The following is a 17053-nucleotide window of genomic DNA, read 5'->3' as shown; positions in this document are numbered from 1 at the left end:
CCCATTTAATCTACTTCCACCAACCTTGAAGACTCTGCATTCCAGATCATAACTCGCCCTATATTTTTTTTTTCCGCGTGGCCAATTAGTTTAAATCTCTTTCCTCTGGATATCGACCCTTCTACCACCACTCTATCAAATTCTTCCAAAAATAACTGAGCGGATACATTCTCCCCTTTCAGACAGGAGCAACCCTGATCGGTGAGGGTGGGAGTTCAGGTTTTCTACAATAGTTTGCTGCTAGTACTGCCCAAAGACAGAACCACAATATGGAATCAGAACAACAGCGGCTTATTCCACCTCAGAGCTTTCCCGAACACTGTACTGTTGGCGAAATGAAAGCGCTCTTGGCCCACTCACCTCCAACCTGACTGGATGTCCCAGCTCCACAGGACCGCACACTCCTCGATCACGTATTTGGCGCTCTTTCTATTCTCACATCCATTCGTCCTAGTTCCTGTCAATCATTCAATCACCGCTTAACGGACCAATCAGAGAACAAGGAATAAAAGCAAAATACTGCGGATGCTGGAAATCTGAAATAAAAACAAGAAATGCTGGAACCACTCAGCAGGTCTGGCAGCATCTTTGGAAAGAGAAGCAGAGTTAACGTTTCGGGTCAGTGACCCTTCATCGGAACAAGAGGTTCAAAGCGGTTCAGAGAACAAGGAATGTCATCCGCCCTTATTGTGGCCGTCCTTCGGTGGGACTGTCAATCAAGAATCCCCGCCCTTCCTTCTATTCACACCGTTTATTGGTCAGAACTACCGTCAATCACACGCTCCGTGATTTCCCGCTCCTTTTTTTGCACTAATCGGATCACGCTATTGGTTTGAACAGGTCCCATTGGATCATCAGAATTGATCACACCCCTTCAGGGCATTGTCCACGCCAAGTCGTTATCACAGGCGCTGAATTTGATTGACGTCAACATTCAGCCAATCAATCAGCGCAACAGAATCGTAGACCCAATCATCTGTGGTTACGAGGCACGATGGGAGGTAGCCGTTGGCTGATTGGTGGAAGATAACTGTCAATTAGTTGCGTGTGTCTCCGCCTCTTGCTGGTTGCGCCTTATTTTCTGTCGTGGAGGCGGAACCCCTGCGGTTAGTGGAAGGATTTAAGCAGGTGGGGTTGGGGCCTAAGTTAACTACATTATTTCGAGTCTGGTGAGGTATACCAGGCTGACCATTTTGTCAGTCTTATTCGTCGCATTGTCCCACCAGTCAAACATTCCGCCTGACTTTGGGCCCTGTCACCTCAGCACTCACTTGATGCCCAACTTAAAGGGGACGGTCATAAAATCTTTGAAGGAGGTGGATTGGTGTGGCGCAGGCATTATTTTTATATCGGCTGACTTTTAATTTGTTAATATTCCAGTAAGTTGTTTAAAGGCAATCGAAATCCTCAGTGCAATTTTACAGATTGGGACCTATTGAAAATTTATTATTTTAAAAACGGTTGTTCTGCATCGCCTGGATTTTTGCACCCTCCCTCCCATTCCTGCTGATAACGTTGAGAAGATGGAGGCGAAAGCTCTGTGTAAGGGAGATGGTGCTTGTCATGCAGTGACCCCAGAACCTCATCGATTGCGCACAATCGTGAGTAGAGACCCCTCCAGGAACCCCAGCCCCGGAGGAGAGGAGCCCGACACCAACGGGGAGGAGGACTACGAGGATTCGGAGGCCGAGCAGTATCGAGATGGCCGGAGTGAGGAGGTGGACTGGGAAACCAAGGTTCGGTCCTATACCTGGTGCAAGGAGTTCCTGGCTGGATCCTGGAAGTTGATCACAGTGGAGGAGTTCCAGATTTCAGTCATCAGGTAAGAGCGAGCCGTTTGAGTACTTATCCTAGAGGTAATCTTTTGGATTTTTGTAGCACCTTTTAACGCAAAAAACATCTCAAGGCATTTCCAAAATCATCATCTTTCTTCTTTGCCTCCATGTCTCGAGCGACAATGGGTAAGTGCCTGGAGGTGGTCAGTGGTTTGTGATGCAGCGCTTGGAGTGGCTATAAAGGCCAATTCTAGAGTGACAGACTTTTCCACAGGTGCTGCAGATAAAATTGGTTGTCGGGGCTGTTACACAGTTGGCTCTCCCCTTGCGCTTCTGTGTTTTTTCCTGCCAACTGCTAAGTCTCTTCGACTCGCCACACTTTAGCCCCGCCTTTATGGCTGTCCGCCAGCTCTGGCGATCACTGGCAACTGACTCCCACGACTTGTGATCAATGTCACAGGACTTCATGTCGCATTTGCTGACTTCTTTAAAGCAGCGACATGGCCGGCTGGTGGGTCTGATACCAGTGACGAGCTCGTTGTACAATGTGTCCTTGGAGATGTTGCCATCTTAGAGTCATAGAGAGATACAGCACTGAAACAGGCCCTTCGAGTCGATGCTGACCAACAACCACCCATTTATACTAATCCTATATTAATCCCATATTCCCTATCACATCCCCATCATTCTCCTACCACCTACCTACACTAGGGGCAATTTACAATGGCCAATTTACCTAACAACCTGCAAGTCTTTGGCTGTGGGAGGAAACCGGAGCACCCGGCAGAAACCCACACGGTCACAGGGAGAACTTGCAGACTTTGCACAGGCAGTACCCAGAACTGAACCCGGGTCGCTGGAGCTGTGAGGCTGCAGTGCAAGCCGCTGTGTCACTGTGCCGCCCCCTTTCATGCGGCTCACATGGCCAAGCCATCTCAAGCGCCGCTGGCTCAGTAGGGTGTATATGCTGGGGATGTTGGCCGCTTCAAGGACTTCTGTGTTGGAGATATGGTCCTGCCACCTGATGCCAAGGATTCTCCGGAGGCAGCGAAGATGGAATGAATTGAGACGTCGCTCTTGGTTGACATACGTTGTCCAGGCCTCGCTGTCGTAGAGCAGGGTACTGAGGACACAGGCCTTACAAAGTAGGCATGATGAAAACAGCCAGGAAGGACAAGGAAAGAAATCCGTTCAGAATGGTGTTGACCACCTGTCAATGCCATAGGATGGAGTACTTTAAATATCAGACATCCATTGTTCCATGAAATAGTCCCACAGCCGACTGGCTACAGAGTACAGTTCCCGCTACACTGTCCCATCAAACGCTCCCAGGTTATGTACAGTTTGGGTTAGATACAGAGTAAAACTCCCTCTACAATGTTCCAATGTTTGCATTATGTCTTTTGATATACCAGACGTCCTTTGTTGGTTCTGAATATTTTTAATTAGTGCTGAGCTAAAGACAGTTTAATCTATTAGGAACTGAAATGCCTAATCTCTTAAGTAGTGTTTAGTGTAGTTAAGATCCTGGAGTAGGCCAATGTCACCATGGCAAGGTGTGAAAATCTGTTCAATAAATCTGGCAGCTTTTCTTTTAAAAAGCAGAATACTGCAGCTGTTGAGAATCTGAAACCAGAAAATGCTTGAAATACTCAGCTGTTCAGACAGCAACAGTGTGCTTAAATTCTGCTTGGCTTAGGAACATAGCAGATAGGAGTGGGAGTAGGCCATTTGGCCCTCAAGTCTGCTCTGCCATTCAACTAGATCATGGCTGATCTTCTACCTCAATGCCATTTTCCTGCACTATCCCCATATCCCTTGATGCGTTTAATATCTAGAAATTTATTGATCTCTGTCTTGAACATACAATGACTGAGCCACCACTGCCCTCTGGGGTGGAGAATTCCGAAGATTCACTACCCTCTGAATGAAGAAATTCCTCCTCATCTTGGTCCTAAATGGCCTACCTCATATTCTGACACTGTGCCCCTGCTTCTAGACTCTTCATTTTCCCCCCCTCTGGCCAGGTGAAATATCCTTCCTGCATCTATCCTGTTGAGCCCTGTAAGAATTTTTTATGTTTCAATGAGATCTCCCATCTAAACGCTAGAGAATACAGGCCCAGTCTCCTCATAGGACAATCCTGCCATCCCAGGAATTAGTCTGGTGAGCCTTCGTTGCACTCCCTCTATGGCAAGTATATCCTTCCTTTGGTTGGAGACCAAAACTTTACAGAATACTCCAGGTGTGGTCTCACCAAGACTCTATACAATTGCAGCAAGACAACTTTACTCCTGTACTCAAAACTTATTGTTATCCATTTCCCTCCCTCTATTTCCTCCCTCTTGCTTACTGCGATTACAGCCCCGTTGAGTGAGACTGGAATCTGATCTTGAAATACTGGGCTGATGTGGGGGTACTTGTCCCTGACTGGTACTGATTTCCATCCTTTATTGTAAAAGTTGCGTGGGACTCTAGCCTTGGTTGAAGCCCATCTAAGAGAAGCTGTTCCGAAGATTTAAAAAAAAACTACTGGGATGGCAAGGGGAAACCAGCTCATAACTCTTCCCTATTAAGTGGCTTAAGAATTTGATGTGAGACTTGAGCTAGGAGCTGTCCAAGGGAAGAACACAAGGAATGGACAAACTGCAACTACACTAACAGCGTAGCCCTGTATCTTGCAAGTGAGCCAACCTTTTTGCATTAACTTCTTTTTAGATGAGAAAATTCTACATTTCTTGCCAAAGCCAGTTTGTTCCTGTCCATACCATTTGACAAGCTACTCACTGAATTCCAATGTCTTGCTTGTTCGTTCTTTTCCCCCAAATACTGACTGTAATTCTTCTGTGCCCCCCTCACCAGAGACTGGGAGTCTTCCCAGGCCACTCCAACTATCTCCTGTTATGACGGTGCTTCTATACTTTTTTTTTGAGAGTCGTGTATTTTGAATTATGGACATTGTTTTATTTGGGAAAATTGAAAAGGATTCCATGGACTTTTTTTTCACTGGTGTCATTGAAAGGACACTGAGGTCTGGTTTGAAAATGACATTTACTGGAAGTCACCTGTCTTCAGATAAATACCTAGCAGGGGCTTTTTGATTTGGGGGAGTTGTTTACAGAGGAATGACAGGTCAGGATTTGTAGGGGTTAGGAGGCTTGACTCTTGAAATATTTGGTCTCCCTTCGAAACAGTTCACAACCCAACACACTGTCCAAAGCAAGTTGGAGAAAACCAGCCAAGAGAGCAGTCACCATCAGTACCCTCTTCCATCTCTTTAAGAACTTCTTGAGAATCAAGTGTAAGAAATTGAGAAACTGATGCTGCATTCCTCCTGAAAAGCCTGATAAACTGATCTTCAACATCGCGTGAAAAGAACTTCCAGAATGATCCCAAGTGATAGCTGTATATGCGAAACCAAACCAAAAAGGGATAACTGACATTTTTCCATATCTTTTTTTTCTTCAAAAATTAGCAAGTATTTGGCAAAAGTATTCTTTTTGTCTTTTGCAACAGAGCTCTAAAGAGAAAATTTCTTTATTTTTAGATTAATCTGTCTGTGTGGGGGCTAAGGTAAAAAGGGAACTTTCCTATTTCGGTCTGTGTGTTAATACATGACTTCATTACTGGATAAGTCTTGTTTTATAATCTGATCATTTTATTGTATAAGAAACCTGGTTGGTGTCGTTTATTTAAGAATAAAGAGTAGAGTATATTGACTACATCGGTAACTAGGGAAACATTAAAAAAAAAATGTTGTGATCTGTGGAGAAGTGGAATTAGAAAAGACAGTGCAATCCCCCTGCCTCTGTCGTAACACACCACAAACTGGTGGCCTAACATGTGGAAGTGAGCAGAACGGCATGGCACTATGCTAGATGGGAAATGTAGCCAAGTTAGGAATAGTAGCTTTGCTGAGCTTTGATAGTATGATTTAAGTTTGCAGAAACTGCAATGAAATAGTTAAAAGTAAATGCTGATGATGTGAAGTTGTATAGACTAGCTGACGCCAGTAGTTATAAGGACATCTGTTCCTTTATGGCATGATTGTGTAACTCTGTAGAAACAGTGACAACAGGACACAGCTTATAACTAATATACAAGTTGAAAGTATAGTCACATATTGTTACAAAATGGAGTATTTACCCAAGGCATTGTGGGACAAGTTAGTTAGCTGGCAGTCTTGAGCCTGGTACTGCTTAGCACCGACGATCCGCCTGACAAAGCAGGGCCCCTCTCTTATCAGTGTATACGACAGCTGCTTGGTGTAACTGCAGACTGCACGAAGCACTCAGGAATGCAAGCTTGATAAAGATAACAGGATCAACCGTCACAAGGTAGAGACAGAACTCATGATAAATGTGGGGAGTGAGACCAGAATGTTCGTTGCTGACTTCTCTGCTTTTGCTAATTTATCTTGCTTGTCTGCTTTCTTTTATCTTGCTTGTGCAAAACAATATTATATTAGTAACAAGTATGTATTGAGAATGGAGTGTATTGTTAACCTCAATAACAGATGTACTGCACGTTATCACGTGGTTGAAGTTGAATTGTACCGCACTGATTGGTTAAACAAGGAGGTGTAGCATGAATCTTAATGTATAAACAGTAGTATCTGTATCACGAACGATCACTTACTCTGGTGGACCCGACAGACTCCGGTGGAGTCAGTGCTGCTGTATCAGAGTAAGTCCGCCGGCTACTGCGCAAATAAAGTAATTGATTTTACCTACACATCCGACTCGGTATATTTACTGAACCAGACTGAGGGCAAAAAGAACTCATATTGTCAAACAGTTGAGCGGTCGCAGCTGGGTGTGCGGTGAAAATTTCTGTCTAGTGTGCTTTTAACTAGTTCAGTTCCAGAACTTGTATAAATGGCTTATTTTCTCCAAAGGCTGATATTTGTCCACAATATTTTTTGTTGCAGGTAATATCACTGATGCATGTACAGCTAAATCAGAACAATGTATTCAAGCCTTCAGAAAAGGAGGGGTGGATTTTGGGCAGCAGTGTGACACAATAGAGTCGTATAGCAGAGAAACAGCCCCTTCGGTCCACCGCATTCATGCCGACCATAATGCCTATCTATACTAATCCCACCTGCCTGCATTAATTCCATATCCCTCTATGCCTTGCTCATTCAAGTACCTGTCCAGATGCCTCTTAAACGTTACTACTGTTCCTGCCTCCACCACCATCTCTGGCAGCTCATTCCAGATACCCACTATTGTTTGTGTGAAAAATTTACCCCTTTGATCGCCTTTAAACCTCCTCTGTCTCACCTTAAATCTATGCCCTCTAGTTTTAGTCACCCCTACCATGGAAAACCGACTCTGGCTATCTACCCTATCTGTGCCTCTCATAATTTTATTTACCTCTATCATGTCCCCTCTCGGCCTCCTTCGCTCCAGGGAAAACAGCCCCAGCCTATCCAATCTCTCTTTTTATAACTCAAGCCCTCCAAACCAGGCAACATCCTTTTCTGCACCCTCTCTTGCTTAATCACATCTTTCCTGTAGTGTGGCAACCAGAACTGCACACAGTACTCCAAATGCGGCCTAACCAACGTCATGTACAACTGTAGCATGGCGTCCCAACTCTTGTACTCAATGCCTCGGCCAATGAAGGCAAACATGCCATACGCCTTTTTCACCACCCTGTCTACCTGTGTTGCCACTTTCAGGGAACTATGTACTTGCACCCCAAGGTCTCTCTGCTCAACAACACTCCCCAGGGCCGTGCCATTCACTGTATATGTCCTTCCCTGGTTTAACTTCCCAAAATGCATCACTTCGCACGTCGGCGTTAAATTCCATTTGCCAATCCCTTGCCCACTTTCCCAGTTGATCGATATCCTGTTGTAACCTTAGACAACCTTCTTCTCTGTCCACTGTACCACCAATTTTGGTGTCATCTGCAGTGTACCCTCTGACTTTTTTTTGTAGTGCGCAGGCCCTTTAAGTTTTTTTTTGTGTGGCCATGCACACAGTCTTAAAGCAGATGGCTTGTGCATGGCCCAATTCAGGTTGGTGTATGGCTGTGCAGCTTAGGGGGAACATTGGTGAGGCGGCTATGATCCTGGGCTAGCAGCCTAAAGGTCGAGAGTTCAGAATTCACTGACATGTTACATTGAGTGTACAGCACAGAAATGGACCATTGGGTCCAGCTGCTCTATGCTGGCATTTAGGCTCCCCAAGAGCCTCTTTGCACCATCTTTATCTCTCCCAATCAGCATACCTTTCTTGTGTTTATCTGGCTTCCCCATAAATGCATTTATTTGCCTCAACTATTCCATGTGGGAGAACATTCCACACGTTCATCACTCTGGGTAGGGAAGGTAATCTTGAATTTCCTATTGGATTTATTGGTGACAATCTTGTATTTACGGCCCCTAGTTTTTGAAACCTCAACAAGCAGAAAATTCTTCTCTGTCTACCCTTTCAAACTTCTTTTTAAAGCCCTCTAGAAGGTCACCTGTCGGCTCTTTTTTTTCTATTAGATTGTGATGAGGTGAGATTGATTTCAAAAAATCTTCCACTTTGTGAACTGACACCAGAACAAATGTCTGTGGAAGCTGTTGGATTATCTTTGGAAGCTAATGTCTGCCAGGGAATTGAGTCTGGCCTACATTTGACTCCAATCCCACACTTATGTGCTTGATTTTTATTGCCCTCTGATCTGACCTTTTAAACTACTTAGATGTTGAAACAACCTAGAGACAACAAAGCAATAAAATAGGAAACAAGCCGCCATAAAGAACAAATGTCTACTTTTTGAAGAAAGAAACTGCTTACTTTCTGCTTGTTTTCAGATTTCCCACTTTTCTCAAACAGCACTGTTTTGGTTAAGTGTCAGCGATAGTTGGTATTGGTCCAGCCAGAAACTGCATTGGGAATGATGAAATTTCATGTTCTTGAATGCAGTCACTGCCTCCTCAGACCAGCATTTGAATAGCTCTGCTTTGCTGTAGCTAGTTTTGGTAGTTTTCTAATAGGTCAATTTGTGTTTTAATATTCAGTCCTTGGACTGAGTAGAATAAACATTTTTGAAGAGCTGGAGCTTTGTGTCATCTTGTAGTAATGGAACCATGAATTAACAGCAACTCTCATATATATGGCATCTTAAACATTGTAAAACTTGCCAAGGTGCTTCGCAGAAGTTGTCAGACAAAATTTGACACAAAGCCAGTAAGAAAGATCTTGGGTCAGGTGACCAAAATGTTTTAAGAAGGGAGGGGGACAAAGCAGGAAACTATAGGCCAGCTAGGCTAACATCTGTCATTGGGGAAAAATGCTACAATCCATTATTAAGGAACTAGTAACAGGGCATTTAGAAAATCATACAATCCGGCAGAGTCAACGTGGTTTTATTATGAAAGGGAAATCTTGTTTGACACATTTATTAGAGTTCTTTGAGGATGTAACAAGCAGGGTGGATAAAGGGGAACGTATGTCATGTATTTGGATTTCCAAAAGGCATTCGATAAGGTGCCACATAAATGGTTACTGCACAAGATAAGAGCTTATGGTGTTGAGGGTAATATATTACGTGGATGAGGGATCGGCTAACTAACCGGAAACAGTCAGGATAAATGGGGCATTTTCTGGTTGGCAAACTGTAATTAGTGGAGTTCCATAGGGATCCCTGCTGGGCCCTCAACTATTTACGATCTATCTTAATGACTTGGATGAAAGGATCAAGTGCATTGCAGCCACATTTGCTGATAGAGATAGGTAGAAAAGCAAGTTGTCACAAGGACACAGTCTGCAAAGAGATATAGATAGGTTAAGTGAGTGGGCAAAAATTTGGCAGATGGGGTATAATATGGGAAAGTGTGAGGTTGTCCATTTTGGCGGCAAGAATAGAAAAGCAGAATATTATTTACGTGGAGAGAAACTGAAAAATACTGCAGTACAGAGGGACGTGGGTGTCCTTGTACATGAATCGCAAAAAGTTAGCATGCAAGTCTCTTCTCCTCTTTGGCCTCCTTGTCTCGTGAGACAATGGGTAAGTACCTGGAGGTGGTCCGTGGTTTGTGAAGCAGCGCCTGGAGTGGCTATAAAGGCCAATTCTAGAGTGACAATCTCTTCCACAGGTGCTGCAGATAAAATTGGTTGTCGGGGCTGTTACACAGTTGGCTCTCCCCTTGCGCTTCTGTCTTTCGTCTTTTTTTTTCCTGCCAACTGCTAAGTCTCTTTGACGTGCCACACTTTAGCCCCGTCTTTATGACTGCCAGCCAGCTCTGGCGATCACTGGCAATTGACTCCCACGACTTGTGATCGATGTCACAGGACTTTATGTCGCATTTGCGGACGTCTTTAAAACGGAGACATAGACGGCCAATCGGCCTGATACCAGTGACGAGCTCGCTGTACAATGTGTCCTTGGGGATCCTGCCATCTTTCATGCGGCTCACATGGCCAAGCCATCTCAAGTGCCGTTGGCTCAGTAGGATGTATGTGCTTGGGATGTTGGCCGCCTCGAGAACTTTGCATGCAGGCACAGCACATAATTAGGAAGACAAATGGAATGTTGGCTTTTATTGCAATGGGGATGGAGTATGAAAGGAGGGAAGTCTTGCTACAACTGTACAGGGCATTGGTGAGACCGCACCCAGGGTACTGTGCACAGTTTTGGTCTCCTTGCTTCTGGACGCATGTGCTTGCACCGGAAGCAGTTCAGAAAAGGTTTCCTGGGATGAAAATGTTGCCTTGTGAGGAAAGGTTGAGCAGATTGGGCCGATACTTATTGCAGTTTAGAAGAATGAGAGGTGATCAAAGGTTATTGGGGTAGTTGGGAGTGTGGAATTGGAAACACGCCGATCAGCCATGATCTTATTGAATGGCGGAGCAGGCTTGAAGGGCCAAATGGCCTATATCTGCTCCTAATTTTGTATATATATGGAAACATACAGGGGGAGGTGGTGGTACTGACACTAGATGTGACCCAGAGCCCCAGACTAATGCACTGGGGACATGGGTTCAAACCCTACCATGGCAGATGGTGGAATTTGAATTCATTTAATTAATTCAATTAATATATCTGGAAATAAAAAAGCTAGTCTAGTGGCGATCATGAAACCATTGACAATTGTTGTAGAAATGCATCTGGTTCACTAATTTCTTTTTAGGGAAGGAAATCTGCTGTCCTTACCTGATTTGGCCTACATGTGACTCCAGACCCACAGCAATGTCATTGACCCTTAAATGCCTTCTGAAATGGCCCAGCAAGCCATTATAGTTGTATCAAACCACTACAGAGTGTAAGAAAAGAAATGAAACTGGGTGGACCGCTCGGCATCGACTGAGACATCGGAAACAACAACGGCAAACCCAGCCCTGTAAACCCTGCAAAATCCTCCTAATTAATATCTAGGTGTTTGTGCCAAAATTGGGAGAGCTGTCCCACAGACTTGTCAAGTAACAGTGTGCCATAGTCATACTCACGGAATCATATCTTGCAGACCATGTCCCAAACATCGCCATCCCTGGGTATATCCTGTTCCATTAGAGGTGGTGGCACAGTGGTATATAGTCGGGAAGGAGTTGCCCTGTGAGTCCTCAACATTGACTCCAAACCCCATGAAGTCTCATTGAATCAGGTCAAACATCAAGGAAACCTCCTGCTGATTACCACCTACCGTCCCTATTGGAGAATGAATCAGTGCTTCTCTATGTTGGAAGAAGCAGTGAGGGTAGCAAGGGCACGAAATGTACTCTGGGTAGGGGACTTCAATATCCATCACCAAGTGTGGCTTGGCAGCACCACTACTGACCGAACTGGCTGAGTCCTAAAGGACATAGCTGCTAGACTGGGCCTACAGCAGGTGGCGATGGAGCCAACAAGAGGAAAAAAATCTAATTGACCTCATCCTCACCAATCTACCTGTCACAGATGCATCTGTCCATGATAGTATTGGTAGGAGTGACTGCCACACAGTCCTTGTGGAGATGAAGTCCTGTCTTCACACTGAGGGTACTCTCCATCATGTTGTGTGGCACTACCACAGTGCTAAATGGGATAGATTTCGAACAGATCTAGCAGCTCAACTGGGCATCCAAAAGGGCCTGTGGGCCATTAGAAGCAGCAGCAGAATTGTATTCAACTATGATCTGTAACCTTCTGACCAGACATATCCCCCATTCCACCATTACCATCAAGCTGGGGGATCAACCCTGGTTCAATGAAGAGTGCAGGAGGGCATGCCAGGAGCAGCACCAGGCATACCTAAAAATAAGGTATCAACCTGGTGAGGCTACAACGCTACTACTTCCATGCCAGACAACGGAAGCAGCACACAATAGACAGGGCTAAGCGATCCCACAACCATCGGATCAGTTGTAAACTCTGCAGTGCTGTCACATCCAGTCGTCAATGGTGGTGGACAATTAAACAACTGACAGGAGGAGGAGGCTCCACAAACATCCCCGTCCTCAGTGATGGGGGAGCCCAGCACGTCGGTGCAAAAGACGAGGCTGAAGCATTTGCATCCATATTCAGCCAGTAGTGTCGAGTGGATGATGCATTTCTGCCTCCTCCTGAGGTCCCCAGCATCACAGATGCCAGACAATTTGATTCACTCCACGTGATGTCAAGAAACTGCTGAAGGCAGTGGATCCTGCAAAGGCTATGGGCCCTAACAACATTCCGGCAACCGTACTGAAGACTTGTGCTCTAGAACTAGCTGAGCTATTCCAGTACAGCTACAACACTGGCATGTACCCGGCAGTGAAGGCTGGTTCGTTGAATATATTCAAGGCCGAGTTGGACAGATTTTTCATCTCCAAGGGAGTCCAGGGTTTTGGGGGACCGGCAGGAAAGTGGAGTTGAAGCCATGATCTTATTGAATGGTGGAGCAAGCTTGAGGGGCCAAATAGCCTACTCCTGCTCCTATTTCTCATGATCTTTAAATCACTCCTTCACAAGTAGAGAATGCATCCAACAGTATGATTACCAGACATTGGACATTGGATGCTGAACTGGCTCACTAGGAAAAAGGATATTGATGGCTGAGTGTCTGAAAGGATCTTTGCAGGTCACATAATGAGCTGTACCTCCATTTTATGTCATTGGAGCATTTTCCATTTGAATGGGAGGTGTGCTGAATGGTGGGTTAACTCCAGATAAATGTGCAGCATAGAATTGGGAATGAGTGCTTGTTGAATTCAATAGACCTTATTATAGGCACTGATGTTGAGACAAACCTACACACTGTCCAGCATTGAGCAAAGTCTCACTCTGACTGAGATTTCCAACATGAGATCTGAACTGCATGGTGAGAACAAGTCCACCAAGAAGGTGGGAGATCACAATGAAGAGCGGTTCAGTTTGTTTGATCTCCATTCCACATACCAGTTCTGTTTTCCAATTTATAACTTGACACCCACCAAATGGGAGAATGAGATTTCAGCATTTAGCACCACCCCTCACCATGTAACACAACATCTCTGATATAGACCTTTATTCACTCAACAGTCAGCCTGAGATTATCTTCTCAAGTCCTGGTATGAGATTCAAACCCACAACCATAGGAACTAGCTATGAGCATGCTATTGTCTGAACCCAACTGCCACCTCCTAGGGAAGGCCTTTTGTGAAAATTATGGGACCAGTGGTTTTGCTGAAGTACTTTCATTACTAGTAAGAATGATTGGGTACTCCTGCCCTCCATAGCTATTTTGCTTTTTCTTGCCCTTCAATAAGGGAAAACATCTGCATGTGTCATGGGTAGACTCTGAAGAGTGAATTCTGAAAAGAAAAGTTGCTTAACATTCCTTGACTGGGACCCCTGTGCTTTCAGTGGTCTGGTTTTCAAAAACTAACAGTATTAAAGCTCTTACATGACTGGGCTCTCAAGTGTGTGGCTTGAGACTGAATATCTCCTGCTTTTGGTCTAATGTTAATTGCTCTGTACTTGTTAGCCATTTGACAGCTAGAAGCCCGTTTCTCTTTTATTCCCCACCCCACCGGAAGATTGATGTTGCTAGTCTTCAAAGTTGGGGTGAGCGGTTTGAGGGGAAAGGAGTAGTGTAGTTTGTTTTACTGGCCAGAAATGAACAAACAATTGAATCTACTGCTATCTTGCATGTGTTTTTCTGCACTAGTTAAGTTCTTGAATTGACTTGCCTATGGTATTTGTTTTCCTTAACCAAAGGAGTTTAGCATTTCATTTTAACATTTGGAAGATTTGAGTTCATTTGTCTTTTGATTGTACTTTGAATTGCAGAAATCAGATGGGTTCAGAGGAAAATCCACATGGTTTTAGTTGTTCCAGCGTGACAATACAGTTTCCATTGTACAGTGGAGGTTGGCTAGATTTGCAGATGCTACTGAATTGAGATGTCAAAGTAACTGCAGAGGGTATGAGTGCAACAGTAACTGATGAAATTCCATGCCAATATGTGGAAAGGTTTGAATATTTGAATAAAAATGGGGAATCTATTTAATGTGATAAAAACAGCATGTGTAGGGCTTTGGTCAGGATGCAACTTAACTGCATTCAACGCTGATCACTCTGCTTTGGAAGTGGTGGAATAAATTTCATGAGTTACTCCACTAACATTGGAACACTTGAGTTATAAGGAAAGTTTTGCAAGCTATGGCTCCACAGCCTTGAAATGAGGCCACAGAGTGTACCAGATGCTGTTGGTCTTGATTTGGTGGTAGTTCTCTTTGAGTCAGTAAATCATGGGTTCAAGCCTCACCACGGAGATTTGAGCACTAAGTCTTGAAAGTGCTGCAGAGTTGGAGGTGCCGTCTTTCAGATGAGATATTAATCTGAGGCTCCGTCTGTACTCTTGGATGGATGTAAAAGACCCCATGAAACTAATCCCTTTCCCCCCCCCCCCCCCCCCCCCCCCACCCCAACCAGTAGTTGTCCCACAACCTATGTAACTACATTTAAACAGATTATTTGGTCATCTCTTACTGTTTGAGTGATCTTGCAAATAGTGAATGCACTTCAGAGGTACTTAATTTTACGTAAAATTCTTTGGGATGTCTTGAGGTCGTGAAAGGCTCTGAATAAATGCAAACTATTTTTTTTCTAAATTTTAGTACGAAAAGATTAACTCTGGGGTTCTATTTCAAGTTAAACCATCAGTAGGGCTAAGGGATTCAGTTACAAACTGTTCAAACAGAATGTTCAGGGCTGCTGTCAGGAAGCACTAGTTCACACAGGGATTGATACCTGAAATGGGCTGTGTAGGGAAGCAGGGGCGACATCTCTGGAATCATTCCAAAGGACAAATAGAGGCTGTGATGGGGTTTTGAGTTTCAGTGGCAGAATGAGGGATAGGCTGAAAGGGCACTCTTATCTGGACATGCCTATATAACCTGCATTGGAACAGACAGATGGAAGCTCAGCTTAATGTTTCATTGACAGGATTCCAATTTCAACACTAATGGCCTTAAATTGAGTTCAGATAGGACCTGAGCTGAGCTTAAGCCGCGCATACTGCTCATTGTCCACCTCTGGTCCTACCAAAACCCCACTGTTCAAGTTTTTGTTATCTCTCTAGACTTTTTTACTCGTTCATGGGATGTCTGCGTCACTGGCCAGGCCAGCATTTATTGCCCATCCCTAATTGCCCTTGGGAAGGTGGTGGTGAGCTGCCTTTTTGAACCGTTGCAGTCCATGTGGGGTAGGTATTGACTTTGTAGCGGTTTCGTACAACTGAGTGGCTTGCTAGGCCATTTCAGAGGGCATGTGAGAGTCAACCACATTGCTGTGGGTCTGGAGTCACATGTCGGCCAGACCAGGTAAGGACAGCAGATTTCCTTCCCTAAAGGACATTAGTGAACCAGATGGGTTTTTACAACAATTGACAATGGGTTCATGGCCATCATCAGACTAGCTTTTAATTCCAGATTTATTAATTAAATTCAAATTCAACCTTCTGCTGTGGTGGGAATCGAATCCATGTCCTCAGAAATACCCTGGGTCTCTGGGTTACTAGTCCAGTGATACCACTATGCCACTGCCTGCCCCACGACTTGATTATTCTGAGGGGGAGAGGGTAAGAGGGAGCATTAGATTGAAAGTTGAAGATCCCATTCTCTTGAGTTGCAAGCCTTTTGTTATGACCAGGTGAGGAAGGGGTCTCTGGCTCCTCTTTTGCCCTTCTCTAGTTTGACCGCAACAGGGTTTATTGTTAACGCAATGATTTTGTTTACCACCTCAGTGAGCACTTGCTCACTGTTGCTTGAATGTAATTACAAATGAACCAATCGGACAGGTTTTCTTGAGTTTAAATAGGAAAGATGCAAATTTATTAACCTAATCACTCTAAACTGGTTAAAATGACTGAAATATGCGACTCATGCACACTCCCATTCATACGAAAGGAGTGTACACGCGCACACAAATAGAAACAGAGGGGAAAAGGCAGGGTTGGGAGGTTGGAGTAGAGTCCTGAATAACAATGGAATTTAAAAACAGAAGTGTAGTCCCAGTGTCCTTGAGTGAAAGTGCAGTCTTGAAGTCCTCACCGGGCCACGTGCACAATTTGGGCTTGCTTCTCTGGTTCCGGAAGGCTGAAGAGAGGCTTTATCCGTCCTCTTGGTTGTTGCTTGTGAGTGTCTGTAGATTTGTTTAGCTGCAGCCGAGAATTTCTGGGACTTTGCTGGAGAGAGAGTGATGTTCTATCCTTGGAGTTCAGTTACTGTCTTTCTTCAGCACAATTCACAAACTCAAAGTTACACAGGCCGATAGGTCATGTGACCACCTCTGTTTGAAAACCAGTTTCTGGCAGGTTTTTTTGAAATTCAAAGTTCTTCAGACATGCATGGTTGGGGGGGGGGGGGGGTTGCTGGGGGGGGCAGGGGTGAGGTTTGGCTTTTTCAAAGTCAATGGGTGTTGATGGCTTTTGACCAATATTGACAAAAAACATTCTAGGTGATTAAATCAGAGCACCCCTATCGTTCTGACTAGCCTGGGTAGTTACCTCTGTCTGCCAGCCAGCCTTTGATTTCTCATATACACATTGTGCGTGGCCATTTTTAGCTGTTTTGTGCTTTTTAGAAGTTATTTGTAATGTGCAGTGAACGATCTCAGGCAAAGTTTCGAATGAAAAAATTAATATTTTTCCATTTGGCATGTGGGTTTTCTGTCACACTGTTCAAGTGGAAACCAGTTCTGAAATGGTTTTACCAAGGTTCATCCTGAGAAAGCTCTTTGCTAACAAGTTGTGCCGAATGCTGGAGAATGACTGAAGATTTGATCCTATTTGCTCGCTAAGAATGAGCACACTGTGCCACTCCAGTTGGTTGCAGGCC

General features: G+C 44.5%; 1 protein-coding gene across 1 annotated transcript in view; it reads left to right on the top strand.

Annotated features, from left to right (window-relative positions):
• Nucleotides 1-1064: 1064 nt before the first annotated feature.
• The window catches only part of chkb (choline kinase beta), an 84606-nt gene continuing 68617 nt past the window's right edge, over nt 1065-17053 (top strand). The window contains exon 1 of the mRNA XM_068059334.1: nt 1065-1822. Within this exon, the coding sequence (XP_067915435.1) occupies nt 1524-1822 (299 nt within the window). The 5' untranslated portion in view covers nt 1065-1523. The remainder of the gene's footprint in view (nt 1823-17053) is intronic.

The sequence above is a fragment of the Heterodontus francisci genome, chromosome 27 (genome assembly GCF_036365525.1).
Source record: "Heterodontus francisci isolate sHetFra1 chromosome 27, sHetFra1.hap1, whole genome shotgun sequence".
NCBI classification, from domain to species: Eukaryota; Metazoa; Chordata; class Chondrichthyes; order Heterodontiformes; family Heterodontidae; genus Heterodontus; species Heterodontus francisci.
This window is presented reverse-complemented; position numbering and strand designations above follow the sequence as displayed.